This window comes from Xyrauchen texanus, chromosome 11 (genome assembly GCF_025860055.1).
Source record: "Xyrauchen texanus isolate HMW12.3.18 chromosome 11, RBS_HiC_50CHRs, whole genome shotgun sequence".
Classification (NCBI taxonomy): domain Eukaryota; kingdom Metazoa; phylum Chordata; class Actinopteri; order Cypriniformes; family Catostomidae; genus Xyrauchen; species Xyrauchen texanus.
In genome coordinates this window covers 6,343,121-6,364,418 of record NC_068286.1, presented here as the reverse complement: position 1 = coordinate 6,364,418, position 21,298 = coordinate 6,343,121, and the positions used below count along the sequence as shown (strand labels likewise).

Sequence of the window (21,298 nt, the reverse complement as noted above, 5' to 3'; positions counted from 1 at the left end):
CCTAAATGCATTGAAGCAACTGCCATGTGATTGGTTGATTAGATAATTGCATTAATGAAAAATTGAACAGGTGTTCCTAATAATCCTTTAGGTGAGTGTATATTATTCAGCCTTTTGACATTATTTGATTATAATCACATAATTTGACATTATTTGTTCATCTTGGTATTTAAGTATTTACTATTTGCTGTTTTTTTCTTCAATCAATTCAACCATCATTTCAAACCATTGTTGGCAAGTACATACAACATTTTTAAAGCTGAAATTTGTAACTGTTTCAGTGTTCAAACATTTTCTTCTACCCCAGTTTAATCTGCAGACAACAAGCCATTCGTAGGTTAATTTTGTAGAAACACTGTGTCCCTGTGGCTCTATGAAAATTGTTTTATTCGATCAGTCTCATGAGACTCAGCAACACTGACTCATTTGTAAACATTGTTTATTTATGCAATTCCATTTAGTGGTGCAGAAATTACATTTCAGACTTAATATAAGAACAAAAACACTTAATCAAATAATCAAGGCAATCTTTTTGTATTATTTATTAATTAGAAATATAAAAATATGTATAAACAGATTTTTTTATAATAGATTATTAATCATCTAGTTGTTCACTAAATGAACAAGAATGCTATTTAGTGATTTTCATTAATATGCACCAATATAACTATTCACACTAATAAACAGCTATATACACTGTACCTACATATATTATTACTAAAACATTTATAAATGCAAAATGCCCTGCAGAGACTTCAGTGAACATTTTTGAAACATTTTGACAGATATTCAGTTATTAGAGGCAATTTATGAATCTATTCATTGCAGCGGTTTGATAGCAGAGATGCGATTAAAACATCTGTTGTAATGCTCTGGCTATATTTGCAAAGAGGGATTGTGTCTAATTATGCAGTATTTAGGAAATTAAATGTCCAAGTTAAAATCATTGCAGTGTTCAGTGTTGCTTAAATTTACTTAACCAGCAAAATCCTGAATTGTATATATTTTTATATACTACACATATGAACAGATGTTGAAATGGCGACAAGTCATATTTCATTCCTGTAGGAAAATGCCTGCACTCGATGTACGCTGAAAGCGTGTATCTGCTGTCTGTGGTGTTTGGAGAAGTGAGAGTACACTGCCCCTCATCTTAGCGTGTGTTCGCTTCCCTGGTGACCCACTGTTTCCTGTCCATCTTTGAGAGCGTAGTAGATGTCCTCTTCCTCTGCTTTGCCATCAACACCAAGTACTATGAAGGCAGCCCAGGCAGCGAGTACTACATGGACAAAGCTCTTATGGTGAGAGCACTATGCATATGAAAATGGCTAAACATAACATATATAAGTGACCCTAAGGTCGAATCAAAAGCTCCAGTACAATAGAGAACAACTGAATTATAATCATTCATCATAAGTATATATATATATATATATATATATATATATATATATATATATTTTTTTTTTTTTTAATTTATTAGAGAGCACAAATGAAGAGATTTATACAAATATAAAAGAGTTTGACTGACTCGATTACGTCATTTGCGATGCTGCAGAGCTAGTGACTTTGGTGGATCACTCTTGAGGATTGTGGGTAGTGTAGTCCTTCACTGAGAATTCGGTGGGTCTATATAGAGTAGTTGAACAAGATAATATGGATTATCATTTGCCTTGTGCCAAGTTAAATTCTTACGGCTACAGTTTGTAATTGAAGTGCCTCTTGCAGCACCAAATGTTTTACCAAAGTAACAATACAACAGGCAATCTGGTGAATTAACCAATAGCAATTACCAATTTGAAACTTGTTTGAAAACAGTCATATACAGACTTTACACACTGCAGCTTCAAATAACTGCATTTGTGTGAAACATATGCACTCTATGTATGCAAGATGTGGTGCTTGGAAAGGAAACCCGTGTATTTACATATGGTTTTGACTACCACATTTGAGAACACTCAGTTAAATAAAAACCAAAGAGACTTGCATTGACATTTATTAAAGGTGTGTAACTGAGGTTATCAAAACGGCTGACTCACTTACAAATTATACGTCAATCCCCAAAACACAAGGTTTGATTTGTAAGAAAAAAATATTACGTAAATGAAAAAAATGCAATATGTGAAATATTATTAATATGAGAGCCAAAAGAAAGCAAACCATCAAATATAACGCCAATGCTTTTCACTTGGGTGGAAATACTAACGGTTGTACTATCAGTTGCTAGGAAATACTAACAGGCAGTTGTCAATAAGCAGAGTAAAAGGTGGTATTTTAGATAAGATAGACCCAAACCCAATAAGAAGAGTTTCACTTTTGTTAGTATTAAGCTTTAAGAAATGATTAGTCATACATATGTTAACATCCTGCATACATTAGTAAGTTCAAAAGGGAGAGAGGAAATATTAGGTTTTGCAAATATGTATGACTGTATATCATCTGCGTACATATCAGTTGTAGTCTCTTCAAACAAAGCTTGAAGCAATACAGAATTTTGTTCTGTGTGTTACAGCCTCCTATGTCTATGCACTGGCTGATGTGTCTGTGATATCCGTACCTTGGTCTCTGGAGCACTTTTTGTCTTTTATCTTAGTTTCTGCTCTTCTTCCCAAAGTCACAGTTTGATGGTGTTGAAGCTGAATGGGTTTGTGAGAATCCTCTACACTCACTAGCCAGCACACAGGCATCTCCCTGAGAACATTGCATTCAATGCACTGAGAAATTGCATTCATGTTAGATATAATCCTCTATAACACAAATAAAGGATTTCATACAGCACTCTTCAAAACACTACTTATTCAAAAGGTAAACGTTCATCACGTACCGTTGTCATCTGCTGGAGTAATATGTGTGTAATATCTTGAATAGAATGAGTTACATTTGTAAACAACAACACGGTAGAATCTGTCCAATGCACACCACAACAACTGATTCTTCTTCGAGCACATCAACTGTGCGCCGCAAACAAAGAGCAGCGCACATACTGCCACCTATCGGTGTGAGGACGTTACTTACGCCTCCTGCATGCACATTTCAATGACCTTTCTGCAACCTCTCATTAGCATTGTGAGTTTTGTCACTGCGAAAGAAAGAATCAGAGTAAATGACCTTTTCTTAAACATTTTATAGCTTTTCATAAATACAAGCTTTGATTCCAATTTCTAAATGGAAATTATAATAATAAAATGCAAGTTTTGGGTGTAATCGGATTACATAGCAATTATCTATTGTAATCAAATTACTTTTTAGTAAAAATAAAAAATAGTGTGACGTTGGGCTGCACAATAATGACAAAAACTTTAATTGTCAATTATTTCCCTTGATATTGTAATTGCGATTAATTTCGATTAATACAATTTACAATAATCTACCTATTTTAGGTGGCTCACAAGCATAATAAATGTATTTCATTTTGGCTACACAAAACAAGAACGATAACTGTTTCTGAATTACTTTATATTCGAATGAACTATATTTCTTTGTAGAATAACTATTAAAGTAAAAAAAAACATGTTCAAAACAAGCTAAGCTTAATTCAAATATTTATGGCATTATGATGATTACCACAAAAATGTTTGTTTTTTTGGTAATGAGGCACATGAGAAGAAAGAATCGCCCCTGAATGGCCCAATTGTTTGTATCTGAAGATTATCATTTCATAAAAGCACTTGTATTATATGAGCTGCAAAGTTGTTTAACTAATAGTTTTTGCTGTGGATTACTACATTCCCTGGATCACAAGGTTTACAGCGTTACAATGTATGGCAATGAAGTTAATTTTTTTTATAAACTTTACACAGAAAAGGTAGTAAGCAACTGTATCGCACTAATATCATGATAACATGAATATTGTTTCAGTATTGTGGAAAAACTCTTGAAAGACTGAGCATTTTAAAGTCATGGATTGGTCCCATTCTCTTCCATTGTAAGTGCCTCACTCATTTAACCCAGATTTTAGCTTTTTGTAAACAACATTATGCCACAAATGCTGTTGAATGAGCGTATCTTGACAATCGTAATATTCTCAAAGATTTTGTATAATGGCAAATGATTTCCTAAAAAGCTGTGCTAATTCCATTTCTCTAATAACACTTCCTCATAATAAAATAATTTCTACCCAAATCGATATTTCATTTTTATTTATTTATTTTGTAAGTTGCCTATAATAAGGCAATCAACAGTTAGCCGGTCAATATATCAAAATTAAAACTCTTTCAATGTCCCCTTTAAAGCGTTGGGGACCTGGACATCCTGTCAGGCAAGGGCGTAGATTTGGCTTGAATATTGGGGGGGCAGCGTGAAGCATCTACATGTTTCCATTGATCGTGGTATAAATACTGTGTTTTTGTGTTTGGGTGCGGTTCCTGTGTGTCCTGATCCCCCTTTGACACTACACCCCTGCTGTTAGGGAATATTTTGCCAAAACATTGAAAAATGAATTGGTCGCGGGCCGCGGTCAGTTTGACAGTTGTCAATTTGCGCTAACTTTGAGAACAGCCTACACACTCTCATGGCGACATCATCTGGACATCCCCATGAGCGTTTGCACATAATGAAATCGTACAAATTTATACAAACAAACTAGTACGAAATCATACGAAATAGCCAACTCATAAAATACGTACAACATTTTCATGAGACTGGGTTGGATGTTCTCAAACATAGCGCTGACAACCGTCAAACTGACCATGGCCTGCAACCAATTCATTTTTCACCGTTTTACATAAACTAGCGCTGCTAGCTTGCAACTATTTCATTGACATATTTCTGGGAATATAGATGTTTTCTGATTGTCATTTCATAAACAAATCACTTAAAGCAACAGTCCCTATTTCTTGACATAAATCAGAGACATAGTTGCAATTACATTTTACACCCATCTCTGTGACAGCGCTAGTCTCTGGAAAACATTGAAAAATGAATTGGTCGCGGTCCGCGGTCAGTTTGACAGTAGTTTATACTGCTAAGTTTGAGAACACCAATCAGTAGAGTGTGTAAACATGATAGGAAGCTGTTGTGTGTGACAGAAGCAAGTAATTGTCGCATATTGGATGGAAACGATGTCCAGCGACGTCATTGGCTGTAGTGAAAGTCGTACGAATTCAAACGAATTAGCCAAAATTCGAAAAGTCGTACAAATCCTGACGATTTCGCCGTGAGAGTTGCGTTTTACTCTGTGATGTTCTAGAACTGTTTAAATCGCTCACAGCACAATGAACACTCACTAATTTGTAACTCGCAGCCACTTTACACACTAAAGCCAAATCTCAGCGTAATTAAAATGTAATTAAAGACAGCGGGAAAGCCTTCAGGTACATTTAATGATCAGAAGCAGCAGATGGCCTGTATGACCGAATGGGGAAAGCTAAAATAATGTGACTTTTATGTGAGTTGTGTGGTGATCTCATGTCACTGAGACTTCCTTCTTCTTCTTCTTCATAGGGGACCGCTGAGAGATAAGGTAAGAGATGGGCTGCACCCACAACACACTTTTAATCATTTTAACACCCAGAGCACTCGGGCTTTCATATTTACCCGTCATGTCATATCGTTAAGTGTGATTTCTTGGAGGTTTCGACTGATGTTGTGCTTTAATTGATGAGATGTCTCTCATAAGACTGCTGTGATTGAAGGTTAGCACAGGCTAGTTAGCCTCACTTTAACCCACATTTCATCCTTACGCTGACAGTTTTAAAGGAATGTTAGAGGACAAAATCTAATTGAATGATTTATAGGAGATATGTGGTCATTTACGTGTTTAATATACAGATTAATTCGTGGTTGTTTTTTACGTTATGTGGTCATGTCTTGGGATAGCGCGTCAGCTTTATTAGCCGTTAGCTGAATTAGCCGTCAGAGAGTCATTTTATATTAACATTGGCGTGTGCATATGTCTAAAATCTAATTATAGCGAGGGATAAGAGCTTATATTGTGTTTTGTGCCGGTGCGTGTGAACTTTGTCATTTTGAGGTCGTTTGGAGTGAGTGACTACAGGCCTCGATGGTCTAAATAAAGTTTAAACACGCATGAACGATGTGTATTTTGATTAATTAGGGCCATTTTTGCTCAGTAACAGCTGTTGTTTGGAAGTAGTTTTCGTAGGTGTCTATAAATATCATGAAGTAGGCTGTCGGTTCGCTCCCTGAGTTTGTTTTTGGACACGTAGGCGAAACCAGCACACTGATAGACCTCCTTATACTCACATTATATTCACTTAGTAGCCACTTTAACACATGTTTTAGGCTTTGCATGGAATATTTGGGCTGTAATGCAAAACCTAACCCCTGTGCGACCTTCGGAAACAAATCTCCCGATCATTTTGGCTGTTAATGCCAATGGCATACATTTTGTATTTCTGAGGGGAATTTTGATATTTCAAGCTCAGTTCCTATAATACATCTATTATACTCAGGAACTTCAGGACAAAAATGTCCCCATTGAAACCCATTAAAACCGCAATATTTGAAACAAGTGTCATTAAAGCGTTACATCATGAATTCTATTATATTGTGCTTTCATTCAGGAACCCTGGCTTTGAAATTTACATTTCTATTTTCCACCAGATGGCGCTATTTTTCTCATCTTTAGCCTATGGAGTAAATACAAGCTTTTTTCCTATTTTCTGTATTATAGAGCACTGCAGGCCAACTGAATAACTGGTGCAGCTAAAAGTGTGTGGGTGTTTTGTATGTGTGTATTGAGACATTTGTGTGTGTGTGTAAAAAACAAAAACAGTGGCATAATGTAATCACTGGCATATAAAGGGTTAAAATCCTGAAAAAGAATATTTAGTAGTTATGATCAGGACTGATGTTGGCTGAAAAATGTAAGTCAGTGAAAGTGGAAAAAAATATTTATATATAATGTTTTTTGACAGACATTTTTGTCCTCTAAGAGACGTTGTGTGCGCGTGTGCGTGCATGTTTGTTTTTTTTAAATCTGACAGCGCACAAAAAAATACTAATGCATCAAAATCAATGTTGTTGCTAACCATTGACATATCCCGGACTGTGATATACACCCACCCCAAAACACAAATTCCCCTTAGCAGTTTGCATATATGGAAAAGAATAATAAAGCCTCTTTTAAAGGGTTAAAATCCTGAAAATGAATGAATATTTGGTAGTTATGATCAGGACTTATGTTGGTTAAAATTAATTAATTGAAAGTGGAAAATAATATTAATATATAATATTATCATGGCAGATTTGGTCATGGACATTTCTGTCCTCTAAGGACCTCTGAGTAACTTTTTTTTTAAATTGGTGCACAAGGTTTATTAATATGCTGCCTACCTAGAGAGCATTTTTGGGTATCGACAGCATCAGTGCCAAAAATGATTCCCAGAATGCTGTCAAAGTTGGCAGTGACACAACCTTGGTGTGTGTAAACACATTAGGGGTTGTATATTTGCTCTGTCATTTAAGGTGTGTTGAAAGATATCAGATCAGTGTTGTTTTTGACACCCAGCTTTTGCGTCGTATGTTAAATTTTGGCCGATACATCCCTCTATCACTAGTGTCAACAAACCTGTTTAACCCTGTGTTCACACAGGCCCATTTAGACACTGTGAAGCCACGGGGTGTCGTGATGTCGGAGCCCAAGGCACCCACCCCAGCCCCGGGGGACACCTATAAAGGCTGGCTCTTCAAATGGACTAATTATATCAAGGGATACCAAAGGCGATGGTTTGTCCTGAGCAATGGCTTGCTGTCTTATTACAGGTGAGTTAATAAGAAGTTTCATTGTTTACTGACCTTTTGAGAACAAATATATGTTATCAGGTATCCGTCAAGCAACGAGTCTCCCATTGGTTGATAGGAATGTCTGATTAGATGTCCCAATGACCCCTTTGTGGTGCTGTCACAGTGTTCTTCGGTTTTTCAACATCATCTGATAAGGTGTTACAATAGATAGCAATCACTTCACTTCCAGTTTAAGTGTCTCACAGTAACCCAGACTTTTGCTTTTTTTTTTTTTTTTTAAAAGGATGGAAAAATCCAAATAAATTTTTGTGGTAATCAATGTTGTCACAAATGCTGTCAATTGAGCTTAGTTTGTATTGAACACGGGATATTCCTTTAATAAAATGGTTTATTCCAGGGTTTTTGCAGAAAGCGGCGATCTGAAATGTCATGTAAACTAAAACGCCGGTTTCCTTATGCCGTTAAAGGGATTAAGAGAAAGCAGTTTAACATACATCTGTTTCTCCTGGAAAATGCGGCATATTGTTAGGTTTTTGAATAGTGCGCATGTGCATGAACGGACCACATAACAAACATCATGGGATGGACCCCAACAACATGAAAACACTTCTGGGAGTACGGTGGGAAAATCGTATAAACTGTAAACTATACCCATTTAGACACACCAATGTAAAATATCGACTGTCCCTCACGTCCGTGTATACACGCTTAAGTGCATTGGGGGAATCCCAATGTTTAACTTAGGAGGGAATCCCCACTATTGCAGCGCAATTCCGCTGCAGGTCGTGATAGAAAGTGAGGGGGGGAAAAACGCAACAATTCCGAAATATCTGGAAATAAAGCACAAAAATTTTTTTCCTTGGATTCCATGTTTGTTATTTACACAAGCATTGTGTAAAAATTACCTTTGGTGTGGAGATAGCTGTTTACTGAATGAGCCACATGTATACAGGGTAAGAAAATGCCGCTAACACAGCTCATGTAAACCCATATATTGATTTCAAGCCTTATGGAGCTTTCGGGCAATAAACAGCTTTCTGGTGTCCATGTAAATGTAGTCACTGTTACTGTTGCTCATATTCAATTGTATATGCTGGACAAATGTCAGGAATGTTCAGGATTTAGTACAAGTTAAGCTCAATCGACAGCATTTGTAGCATAATGTTGATTACCAAACAATTTAATGCCAAAAACCCCCCAAAAACAAACGCTGATATAGTAAGGCACTTGCAATGGAAGTAAATGGGGCTAGTCCACTCTGTTTCAAAAGTACAACCACAAGACGTAAACTTTGCGTTAACATGATTTTAGTGTGTTTAAATTGCTTGCATGTTTTACCAGCATTACATTGTCATAGTAACGAAGTTCAAATATTGGAAATAACTAAACTCTGATAAGGTTAGGAAGTGATATCATCATACTAAAATGTAATTTCGGGAGGAGCTTGTTCATCTAGGTCTGCCAATCATTATCCACGTAATTAGCTGCTTTCCTCACATTCTTCCGCCATCCCTCCACCTCCCTATCTCCACCTTTATGTTTTATAACACCTAGGGCTGTACGATATATTGCAATATCCCAAATGTACTTATTGTAATATGCATAACGCAAGGGCTTGCGATAATACTTTAAAAAGTAACATTTATGGTGACGCAGATTGCTGAGAATAGACTGGGCGCATGATTGTAACTTAATGTGTGAAGTGTGCATAGGCCAAGATCCAAAGCACAAGATATTCCTCATTCATTTTCTCTGTCATTTCAACTTTAACAAATAGACCGAACATGAGACGTTTTAGAAAGTTGTATTATATCTTTCAGCAGCCCTATGATGTTCATTCATGTTTTTTTTTTTCGTGCTTTAAGTCAGAGAGGGGGAGTGTTGTGTCCGGATTCTTTTCAATACTATTGAAACACATAGCATTAAAGAGCATCAAAACAACATTTTTATTTAGCCTGTGTGTCGTGTCATGGCCCTGCTGGTGTTTGTAAGATGATGTCATTTTTCTTAATTAAATTTGAGCCAGACACATAAGTTGAGCTGATGGGGAAGCTGCTTTCAGCTCGCATGTGTGTCTGTTTGCTCGTGCGATCATCACTGTTTGCTCAACAGTTTGAGATGAAGAGGATAAGACATTCCTTAAAATCCACATTTGCAAAGGAATGTTCACGGTTCAATACAAGTTAAGCTACATCAACAGTATTTGTAGCATAATGTGAATTACTCGTCCCTCGATTATTGAGAGTGTGTTCACACTTGTAGTTCGGTCCTCTTGGTCCGGACCAAAAATTGAAATGATACATTTAGTCCTGGTTCGTTTAGCGTTCACACTGGCATTTTTAACACTGAACCTAATGATACAAAACAAAAGGCATCAGGGAAAAGTCACGACCTGGTTGGACAGCTTTTATGACGTATATTTTTTGACGGAACTTACCGAACATCCAAGACAGTGCTGGCAAAATGCGCTTGTTGGATGTATATATGGTGGTATTTTTACCAGCTGAGAACAAATGAAGAGTTAATAAAATGTGTAAAGGAGTCACAACAGTGCCAGGAATTCCTCTGTTGCACACACAAATGAAGATATGCTGCAAGGACAGCTGACGGGCGGTTCCGACACCAGTACCGAACTGTAATGGGCAACATAGCTCCTATGATGAGAAGAACCAGGAATGCTTGAGGTCAGTATTAGGCAAATTACTTCCTGTTTTTGATCCGTTTAGACGTCTTTGGTCCATGTTGCGTTCATATATCAATCGAACCGCACCAGAGATCGTTTGGAAGCGGACCGAGACCCACTATTCAGGCGGTCTCGGTCCATTTGTTTGGTGCGCACTAAGGTTCTGGTGGCAGCGTTCACACTTGTTCAAATGAACTGCACTAACAGAGCAATCGCACCAGAGTTCGTTTTAATCGAACCAAACCTGCCATGTGTGAACACACCCTTAAAAAGCAGCAAAAATTGTGGTTACAGTAAGGCACGTACAATGGAAGTGAATAGGGCCAGGCCATAAAATAACAGTACGCACTGTTTCAGAAGTACAAGATGTAAACATTATACATAACACAATTTAAGTGTGGGGGAAAATTAATTCTGCATGATGATAATAGTGTGATAATATAAATACAGGTTTTACCGAGTTAGCGTTGTTATGGCAACGAAGTTGCTATATTGGATTTAACTTTACATTGATGTGGTTAGTAAGCAATTTTAGCAGAATAAATCATGTTAACACATAAAATGTTTACATCTCATGGCTGACTTTTGAAACGTCGTGTATTGTGACGTGTATGGACTGGCCCCGTTTACTTTCATTGTATGTGCCTTACTTTAATCACAATCTTTGCTTCTTATTTTGTTAATAAACAAAGGGTGTTTACACTTTTTTGTGGTAAGGAACATTATGCCAACAATTCTGTCAATTTAGCTTGACTTGTATTGACCCTGAACATTCCTTTAACCTGACTCTTAAACTCTGGAAATACAGGATAACATAACAATGCCAACACATTAAACTATTTTTACAACAACAACAAAAAGGGCAATTATTCCATATTTTTTTATAAACATGAACATTGAATGTAAGTGTAATTAAGCATGAAGCCTGTCAAGAAAATGTCCTGGTCATATTTAACCCCAAATCAATACAAAAAATGATGACCTGATATTTAGCAGAAATAAATAATGCCCAAATTTAGGGAAATTTAGTTTTGTTGCATTGTGACATTATTTTCAGGCACATTTTACCACCTAATTTCATTGTTGTTACATATCCAGACCTTTTACTTTTACTGTTCCAATTGTTTTCAATGATGATTCACATTACCGTAAAACAGTATTATTATTTTCTTATTCCAGTAAATTTGCATTGCAGTAATGAGAATATCATAGTGACGTTTTTCTGCGGTATTGAGGACTGGGGGTAAAATGTGTGTCTCATGAAAGTAATGTCACAATGTAAAAAATCTTAATGGCTCTAAAAATAGGATCATTTTCTATATACAAAATATTATTTCTTATTTGCCTCTTGATTCTGGAGTAAAATAGGACTAGGACATTTTTCTGATTTTGTGAGAATCACCCAGTTGGCTATAATGGTTGAAATCATTGTGAATGAAAAATGTTGAATTTAGCTGATTGGAAAGATCGCCCTTTTAAGCCATTTCAGCGCTATTACATAAAGATCAAGATCTGTATCGGATATCATCAAAAGGCTGAAAAATATTGGTTGACAATTTCTCTCATCCCTTGGATATCAATATCTTTGTTATTCTGTTTCTCCCCATAAAGACAAGGTGGATATTGCTGTTATAGCACACATATTATATGCAAAGGACTCTTGTGAAAGAAATCTGCATAAAATATCTCTGCTTTTCCAAGGATATTAGAAACTTTAATGTTGTTTAAACCTTCCCGCTCAGTCTGGGTTGTATATTTTTGTTGTAAATAGGTCTATACACCATTGTAATTTGGCTCATATCCCTAAACAATTTTTAAAAATCCAAATTCCAGTAATAATAAATGAATGGAAAAAGTTCAAGGAAATTCAATGGCCAAAAGGTGTGGAAGCTGTAGCATTACAGTGTAAATAAATAACACGCTCTTCCGCCTCTTCATGATATTGTTGAATATGCTTTTCATTGGTGGAGTCAGTTTGGGTCACGAGACTGCCTTAACTGGTCATCTCTGTTCAGGACATACTGTACAGATTTGATTTCAGCACTTCCTCTGATTCAGCAGGCAGGCCTAAGAACTTATTCAGCGTGTGTGTGTGCGTGTGCGTGTGCGTGTGCGTGCGTGTGCGTGCGCGTGCGTGTGCGTGCGTGTGTGTGCGTGTGCGTGTGTGTGATGAAGATTCATCTTGAAATTCAGAGGACGAGTATAAGATTTTCCTGATTGTTATTCCGACTTTGTTTGCAGAATGTGGGACTTTTATCTAGGGATGCACTGATGCCACTTTTTCTCTTCTGATTCCAATATTGGAAATCTCAGTATCTGCCGATACCAGTGTTGTGTTTTTGCATAATCCGTTTAGAATATCTTTACATTTTTGTGTGAAACTAATTGGGAGTACTCTTTAATATGTAAAGAAACACAAAACATCTAACTACACATTATTTCAATATAAATGTAAAGCTTATTAATAAACACTTTATTAACTCTTCTACTGGATAATGCAGCAGCAAATTAACAGTAATTCCAGGATAAGTCTTCAGTGGAAAACAAGCTATTTTTTGTTTTGTAAAACAATTTCAACTTGTATCTGGACTTTAAAGGATTCAGATCTCTTTTTTTGTTCAAATAGTTGTAAGATATCAGCTCACTTTTCATTCACACAGTTATTTTTTGGAACCCATTTCAACATAAATATTATTATAATTTGTAAACAAATAACAATATATTATAATAGTAATATATCTCAATCATGCACCTTTAATTTTTAAGCCCTCTGGTTTTTATTTTGACATTCTGAACTCTCCAGGAAGTCCTGTATATGTCTGTTTGTAGGCAAGGTCACAGTAGTTTAATTCGCTTCTTGTTTAAATTCTGGTAAAATGCTCCTCCAGTGCTGTTCTAAATGCATATTATAAGTGAACCGAAGTGTTGAGCATCTACATCTGAGATGTTGTTCGTGAGTTACACTCAAATATTGCGAACAGCGTGAAGGCTGAAAATAGCTGCGAGTGCTGCATCAGCCTTTGCATGAGTTTGTCAACAGAGCAGCAGCATTCACTAATGCCCTGGCGCTGCGCATACTATATACTTGCTTATTAAACACAGCCTTTTGTGATTCACAGAGCTATCTCGCTTGCTGTTGTCAAGTGGCTTTGAATAAAATGCTCGAGTCATATTATCTACTTTAATGGTGTTTTAGTGGTTCTTTTACGTCATTTTTGGAGCTTGACGGTAATGAACATGACTAACACACAGAATCAGATTTGGATCGGCTCTTCGGACCGATACCCGATCCATCTAAAAGCTTCAGTATTGGAGCCGATACCAATCCAGGAATTGGATTGTGCCTACAATAAACATAGGGCTCTTATTTTAAAATTACAGAGACTTGGCTCTGTTACAATGCTCTGGTTTTCAAGTATTTACAAAGTAATCTTTTTAAGCCTGTATATTTACCAGATGAAGAGTTTTGTATATAAAGATATTTCAGAAGATAAGGTTTAATTAGGAATAGGGTGTAATTATTATTCACAAGATGTATGAATTTGCAGACACGATGTATGTGATGACGGGGAACATTTCCATATAATCACATTTTTCTTTGCACGCCCTCGCTTCACTTTAGAACACTAGATTCTCTTATCACAAAAATGCTTATTTCTTATTACAAAATGCACATTGAAGTGAGGAAAAACAATATATGTATATAATGGAACAGGGTATCCACGGGTCCTTAAATTTTAAAAATAACATTTGAAGACTTATTGTAATTTATTTAAGACTTTTTAAGGCCTTAAAAAGCGGTATTCTAGTGGTATTCAAAGTGATTTACACTGAGTCCCATTCACACACCAAGGTCGGCAGAGCTGCCTTTGGGAGCAACTTGGGGTTCAGTGTCTTGCCCAAGGACACTTCGGCATGTGGAGTCATGTGGGCCGGGAATCGAACCACCAACCCTGCGATTAGTGGCCGACCTGCTCTGCCAACGTAGCCACAGCCGCCCCTAGAGCAGTTGACACATGAGTTTAGTGTGAGTGCGATTGACACTGTTCTCACGCCTTACGTCCCTTTTCTCACGCAGTAAAAATGTTGCGGAGCAAAGAGGACACTGACAGCGCACGGACAGACAAGACAGAGCAGCCTGCATGATGCTGTGAGTCATTTAGACCAATCAGAGGAAAGCAGTAGCACAGCGTCCTGTCCTTCTCTTTCATAATTGAATCCGTTAACATTTTCAATACATCTTGTCAACTTTAAATGGCCATTTTTAAGGTAACTGATGAGTTACCTTAAAGTACCTTATTTCACTCAAAAATTATAATTGTCATCACTTACCTACATGCTGTTGCAAACCTATATGACTTTCGTATTTCAGTGGATATCAAAAGGAGATATTAAGGAGTTTCAGTCACCATTCACTTATATTGAATGAAAAAGATGCAGTGACAGTGAATTGAGACCAAATGTTTTGCTTAACATCACCTTTTTTGTTCCATGGCAGAGAAAAACTCGTTCAGACTTAAGGGTGAGCAGTGATGACAGAAATGTAATTTTAAATTAACTAGCTAATATTAGCTACCTGTTAAAGTATTTGTTAAATTGGTCTAATGCGTCACGTCTTGCTAGAAAGCAAGTGACTAAAGAGAAGGGTCACAATATAGGCTACATACTTTAGACTACATGCATTCATAATTAATTCATTTAGAGTTTTAATGTCGTATTAACTTATTAACACTTAAATGCACAATAAAATATATATATAAATAACATGTCCAGAGACATTCAAGTAGCCTCAATGGCACTGTCGCACACTCTTGAGCTGGTTTTAAAATCACACATATAGCAGATTAACCGCTGTGAGTGTTTGTCAATATATGCGCTATGATAATGAACATGAGGCTGTTTTTCAATCTGATACCAGATACTGTGATCGCAGCAGTAACTGGCCATATTTTCTGTCACATAAAAGCTCTAGAGTGAAAGAAGGCATTTCCCGAATGCATGCCTCTCAGTGGTAATTCATGAATATTGCATCAGATCCTGAAGAGCTGTCAAGGAAGTTTTTGTTCTCAGACTTTATTGTGAGTTTATAGAGAATCTCATCAATGCTCCAGTAGCTATGCAGAGTCAGACTTTTGACTGTTGGCATAAAGTCTGCTCCACAACTTATTCTATAACATATGCATGTATAATATGCAATAGAAATGTCAATGTGTCTAGGTAGAGATTTTGATGTACTCTTTACACCACAGCAGATATATTTACACGGCTATCAAATGGTAGGACTGCTTTACATTATTTACAGGTGAGAGCGACAATGAAACCTGGAGAAATGCAAAAATACAAATTAGGCATATCCCAAACAACTTAAGACAAGAAAACAAACATATTAAGGGGTGCTTTTGGCACAAAGTGAAGTTTAGTCAAGCAACCACTTTAGGAGGCTGATGAAAATGTCCATATTTTTCACTAAGATCTGTTCTCTCTTTCAGGACCCAGGCGGAGATGGGTCACACATGTCGGGGCACCATAAACCTGGCCACGGCCAATATCACGGTAGAGGACTCGTGCAACTTTGTTATTTCTAATGGTGGCGCGCAGACGTATCACCTGAAGGCAAGCTCAGAGGTGGAGCGGCAGAGGTGGATAACGGCACTGGAGCTGGCCAAAGCCAAAGCTGTCCGCATGCAGGATCTATCTGGTGAGTGATGTTACATGGAGAAATGTAGAAAATGTCAAATTTGGTGAAACTTGGATTGACGTCTCTCTCCCATTGGTTATTACTGCATTGCATTGCAACATATTGCATAACGTTTCAGTGTCAATCATGTTGCCGCAGATAGCCAACTCCATTAAAAAATGCTTCATTTCTGGTAGTTTTGGTACTGCAAATCGCTGTTAATGTGAATGGGCCATAAAATTGCACTCAGGCCAATAAATATCCTCACGTTGAAAATATACTCTTAAGTTGAAAGCTGTTTGTGGTGGAAATCATGGAAGGCTGTTTCACAGATTTCGTTACTCTTTTGTTTTTTCCACAGATGACTCTGGGGACGAGTGCCCGACCACACCTACTTCAGCAGGGCAGGGTGGAGGCAACTCGCGCAACTCAGAGGTGCAGTCCACCCTCCGCACTCTTGGCAGCAAGGTGGAGGATCTCAGCACCTGCAACGACCTCATCGCCAAACACGGCTCTGCACTTCAACGGTCAGTCTCTCTTTCCTGACATTTCCTATTAAAAATAATACAACGGTACCCTCACCGAGCACTTTGTTAGGAACGCTATTGTCCTTATGAAGTGCCCAACATGGTCTTCTGCTGTTGTAGCCCATCCGCCTCTAGGTTCAACATGTTGTGCATTTTGAGATGCTTTTCTGCTCACTACAATCGTAAAGAGCGGTTATCTGAGTTACCGTAGCCTTTCTGTCAACTCGAACCAGTCTGGCCATTCTCCCTTGACCTCTCTCATCAATAAGGTGTTTCTGTCTGCAGAACGGTTGTTTTATGTTTTTGGAACAATACTGAGTAAACTCTAGAGCAGTGGTGTCAAACTCAGTTCCTGGAGGGCCACAGCCCTGCAGAGTTTAGTTCCAGCCCTGCTCCAAAATGCCTCCTTGTACTCCTAAAGACCTTGATTAGCTGCTCAAGGTGTATTTAATTATGGTTGGAGCTAAACTCTGCAGAATTGGGGCCCTCAAGGAACTGAGTATGACACCCCTGCTATAGAGACAATTGTGTGTGAATATCCAAGGAAATCAGCAGTTACAGAAATATACAAACCAGCCTATCTGGCACCAACAATCATGCCACGGCAAAATCACTGAGCTTTAACAGAAGCTCCTGATCCATATCTGCAATTTAACCCTTTAACTCCCCTAATTTAAAATCTGTGTGATACTGTATAAATGTGTTGATTTTAAATGCTTTTTCTTAGGTCTTTGTCTGAGCTCGAGGGTGTTCGGCTGGGAGGAGAAACAAGTGAAAAGATTCGGCAGGTGACGGAAAGAGCCACACTCTTCCGTATCACTTCCAACGCCATGATCAACGTAAGACATCCAAGCAAGAAATTCGCTTCAGATTTTGCACCAAATATCAGCCAAAACTTTTGCTTGTTGATGCACACACTTTCTGTCAAACTTATTCCTAACGATCTGATCCTCAGGCGTGCCGGGACTTCCTGGCATTGGCTCAAGCTCACAGTAAGCGCTGGCAGAAAGCCCTGCAGGCAGAGAGAGAGCAGAGAGTACGATTAGAGGAGACACTGGAGCAGCTTGCCAAACAACACAATCATCTGGAGAGAGCCTTCAGAGGAGCCACTGTTCTGCCTCCTTCCCAGAGCAACCCTGCCATAGACAACAAAGGTACCATATGACTAGTATGATGTTGTGAGTACGAGAGAAGATCACGTGCATGATTGTTTGAAAGTTTGTAACATGCAAATAAAGATATTGCATTGTTGAAAAGACTATTTGAGCTGCTGGTTCATTATGACAACTGCTCCAGCACTGATGCAGATCACACCGGTTTGATTGTACACTATCCTGGGCTCAGGATAGTGTACATCACACCAGTTTGATCGTACATGCAAAAGGGTTAATTCCTGCTTGATCTCTACTGTAGGTTCAGCTCCAGGAAAGGGCGACGCCAGCGATGAAGATGACGAGAATGAATTCTTCGACGCGTGCGAGGACGTTCAAGAGTTTATCACTGTTCCAGCAGACCCCAAATATCACAGGTCTTTATTTACTCCCTCGCTCCTGTCGTTTACTCGCATACCTGTATCTTAACTCTTTAACCTTTAATCATATAAGTATAACCGGACCTAAGTGTGTGCCCTCTGCCTTCCCCTTCCTTCCTTCTCCTCTACTTCCTTCACTCTCACTCTCACTGGGGCTCTCTCATCCTCTTTCCATTTCTCTCAGGAGATCCGGCAGCAATGTCAGTGGAATCAGTAGCGAGCTGGGAATGGATGACGGGACGACATCGGTAAGGCGTTACAATCTCGTTTACAGTGTGTTTGGGTACAAGCCAGGCTCAGTGTTTTTGGCACTCCTTAAAGACTGTCGTTGATGATTACATACATTTATAATAATTTTATGTGTGCAATCGTATCTTGGAGCTCCTTGTGTGCAATGATGCGATTTCCATTTGTGTGCCCGCATTGCGTAGGATGTTGCACGTGTTGGATAGAATAACACTAAAATAATTTGGAGAAAAAAAGTAATTTTTGAGCCGTGACCATATGTTTGAACGATTGAATTGGTAGCAATTATTGAGAAACTTGGAAAGACATTTGCAATTTTTCATTCTGCTAACACCCTAACACTGTGTTGTGTTCATCTCTCACAGCTAGATGAGCAGTCTCTGGCATCCAATCCCGAGTCTCCTCAGTCCCAGGAGGTGGTGCCTGTGAGAAAGAGGCGGAGCCGCATTCCAGATAAACCAAATTACTCGCTCAATCTATGGAGCATCATGAAGAACTGTATTGGAAAAGAGCTCTCCAAAATACCAATGCCTGTATGCTTATCTGTGTCTTTATAAAAATCCAAAACACCCCTGATGCTGATTATAATAATCATAAATTGCAGTGGACTTTGAAAGGTATCATTCATTATTTACTTTCTGGCAGGTGAACTTCAACGAGCCCTTGTCCATGCTGCAGCGTCTCTCAGAGGATCTCGAGTACTCCGAACTGCTGGACCGGGCCGCTAAGTGCAAGAGTTCTCTGGAGCAGATGTGTTATGTGGCAGCTTTCACTGTGTCCTCTTACTCCACTACAGTTCACCGCACCGGCAAACCCTTCAACCCTCTGCTGGGAGAGACGTTTGAGCTGGACCGTGTCCAAGAGAGCGGGTACAGGTCCCTTTGTGAGCAGGTGAGGGGACGGCCACTACTGTTTATACTGAGCATGGCCAGGTCAGTGCGAGACAGCTTTGGTCCATTTAAAGGAACTGTAAATTGCCCAATTTGGCCAGTTCTTTTGTTCCAAATATTATTATTATTATTATTATTATTATTATTATTATTTGTAAAGGAATAGTTCACCCATATAGTTGCCGTCAAAAATGTAGTACATTCACTTGCATTGTTTAAAGGAGGAGGCCTGAAAATCTTAAATTCTGTTTTGATGAAGAAAGAAACACAGATACATCTTAGATGGCCTGAGAGTAAATTATCAGCAAATTTTCATTTTTGTGTGAACTATTCCTTTAATGCCTTACAAACCTAAATATTAGATTTTTCTCTGATGCATTTGACAGTTTTGTATTGCAAATTCTGCTGATGTCACCGTGTAACGATCTAGCTGACATCGACAAAGTTTATTATTTTAAAGAATTGGTTGTCATTTTGCAGTGTTTATGAATTTGAGCTATAATTACAAATGTTTAAAATATTTGGTAACATTATAAATTAAAAATATATATATATATATATATATATATTATATATATATTAGTTTTTAAAAAGAATTACAATATATTTTTTACATATATATATATATATATATATATATATATATATATATAATATTAAAAATTAACAATGTATTTAGTTTTCTTAAAAAATAACAACATTAAAACCACCTGCCTAATATTGTGTAGGTCCCCCTCGTGCCGTCAAAACAGCACCAACCCGCATCTCAGAACAGCATTCAGAGATTATACTCTTCTCAGCACAATTGTACAGAGTGGTTATCTGAGTTAATGTAGACTTTCAGTTCAAACCAGTCTGTCCATTCTCTGTTGACCTCTCTCATATTAAGGAAGATTTATAAATTTTATTGATTTTTATTTTTATAAATGGTTTGTGAGACAATTAAGAATCTGAACCACTGGCCCAGAAATAACAGAAAAAGCCTTGTCTTTGTGTGCTGCTAAGATAGAGGAAGAGATTATTGAATGAGGCATGACATTACGAATGATGTGCATTGTGTTTGAAGTTGCTCAGTTATCTTTCTCTGTCTCTTCAGGTGAGTCATCACCCTCCGGCTGCAGCACATCACGCAATCTCCCAGCGAGGCTGGACCCTGAGACAGGAGATTGCCCTGGCCAGCAAGTTCAGGGGCAAATACCTCTCCATTATGCCCCTGGGTAACTTTAGCATCTTATTTTGGATCTGTATCAGTATGTGCAATTTTCAGTGTCTCTAATGCAAGTGTGCCTGCCACAGGAAGAATCTGTCTTATTTGTTAACATGTAAGTAAACTGCATATAAAATAAGTTTCAAACTGATAGTCAACTCTAATAAATTGTTACCACAGTAAGACAGAACATCTGTGGTTACTTGAGTTGGCGAAGTAACCATATTTTGCACTTCTCACAGATCTTAAATGCAGTATCTATTTAGATAGATAAATACTTTTTCACGTATTGTAAAACTTTTTTGCTTCAATAAATAACATTATAATTTAAAAACTGTATTTTGTGTTTACTCAGATTGCCTTGAATTTTTAAAGCAATTTAGTCTGAGACATACACATAAACAGAAGAAATCAGGATGGGGGCAAATACTTCTTTTCACAGCACTGTTGTAGTAATGTTTCCTTTGAAGATGCATATTTTTCATTTATTATACATTTAATACTGTACATTAAAATGCATTTAATAGTCATGTTTATGTGTGGCTTACTGTATGTGTCCACACATTTGTTTGCACTAATGGAAAGATGGATGTTGTAAAGTCTTATGCTCTATTTCAATTGTCTGTTTGCTTGTTCAGGTTCTATTCATTGTATGTTTGAGAAGAGTAACAATCACTACACCTGGAAGAAAGTCACCACCACAGTGCACAATATCATTGTCGGGAAACTGTGGATCGATCAGGTCAGAAAAGTCCAAATCATGTAAAAAAAAAAAAAACATTTTGAGTTGTGAATTAAGTTTGAAAACATTATAAAAATAATTATATATA

At 37.6% G+C, this 21,298-nt stretch overlaps 1 protein-coding gene and 1 long non-coding RNA gene across 13 annotated transcripts in view; one reads left to right on the top strand and one right to left on the bottom strand.

Annotated features, from left to right (window-relative positions):
• Positions 1-467: 467 nt before the first annotated feature.
• LOC127652176 (uncharacterized) lies at positions 468-2,946 on the bottom strand. Of its 2 annotated transcripts, none has more exons than XR_007971671.1 (4): positions 2,825-2,946; positions 2,558-2,714; positions 1,532-1,629; positions 468-1,279 (listed from the first exon to the last, which is right to left on the bottom strand). It is a non-coding gene; the product is annotated as an uncharacterized LOC127652176 (long non-coding RNA). The 2 variants fall into 2 exon arrangements; XR_007971672.1 differs by having other exon boundaries at positions 2,558-2,691; positions 2,825-2,932.
• Positions 2,947-5,311: 2,365 nt separating this feature from the next.
• LOC127652170 (oxysterol-binding protein 1-like) overlaps positions 5,312-21,298 on the top strand; it is a 26,149-nt gene continuing 10,162 nt past the window's right edge. For 8 of the 11 annotated variants that reach the window (XM_052138241.1, XM_052138240.1, XM_052138238.1 and 5 more), the window contains exons 1-12: positions 5,312-5,461; positions 7,556-7,725; positions 15,880-16,088; positions 16,429-16,594; positions 17,322-17,433; positions 17,550-17,748; positions 18,008-18,122; positions 18,310-18,373; positions 18,737-18,904; positions 19,017-19,262; positions 20,358-20,478; positions 21,107-21,210. In XM_052138241.1, coding sequence (XP_051994201.1) covers positions 7,592-7,725; positions 15,880-16,088; positions 16,429-16,594; positions 17,322-17,433; positions 17,550-17,748; positions 18,008-18,122; positions 18,310-18,373; positions 18,737-18,904; positions 19,017-19,262; positions 20,358-20,478; positions 21,107-21,210 — 1,638 coding nt within the window. In that variant the 5' untranslated portion in view covers positions 5,312-5,461; positions 7,556-7,591. Of the gene's footprint in view, positions 5,462-5,510; positions 5,634-7,555; positions 7,726-15,879; positions 16,089-16,428; positions 16,595-17,321; positions 17,434-17,549; positions 17,749-18,007; positions 18,123-18,309; positions 18,374-18,736; positions 18,905-19,016; positions 19,263-20,357; positions 20,479-21,106; positions 21,211-21,298 lie in introns of those variants that run through there. The other 3 variants (XM_052138242.1, XM_052138234.1, XM_052138233.1) reach the window with 2 other exon arrangements.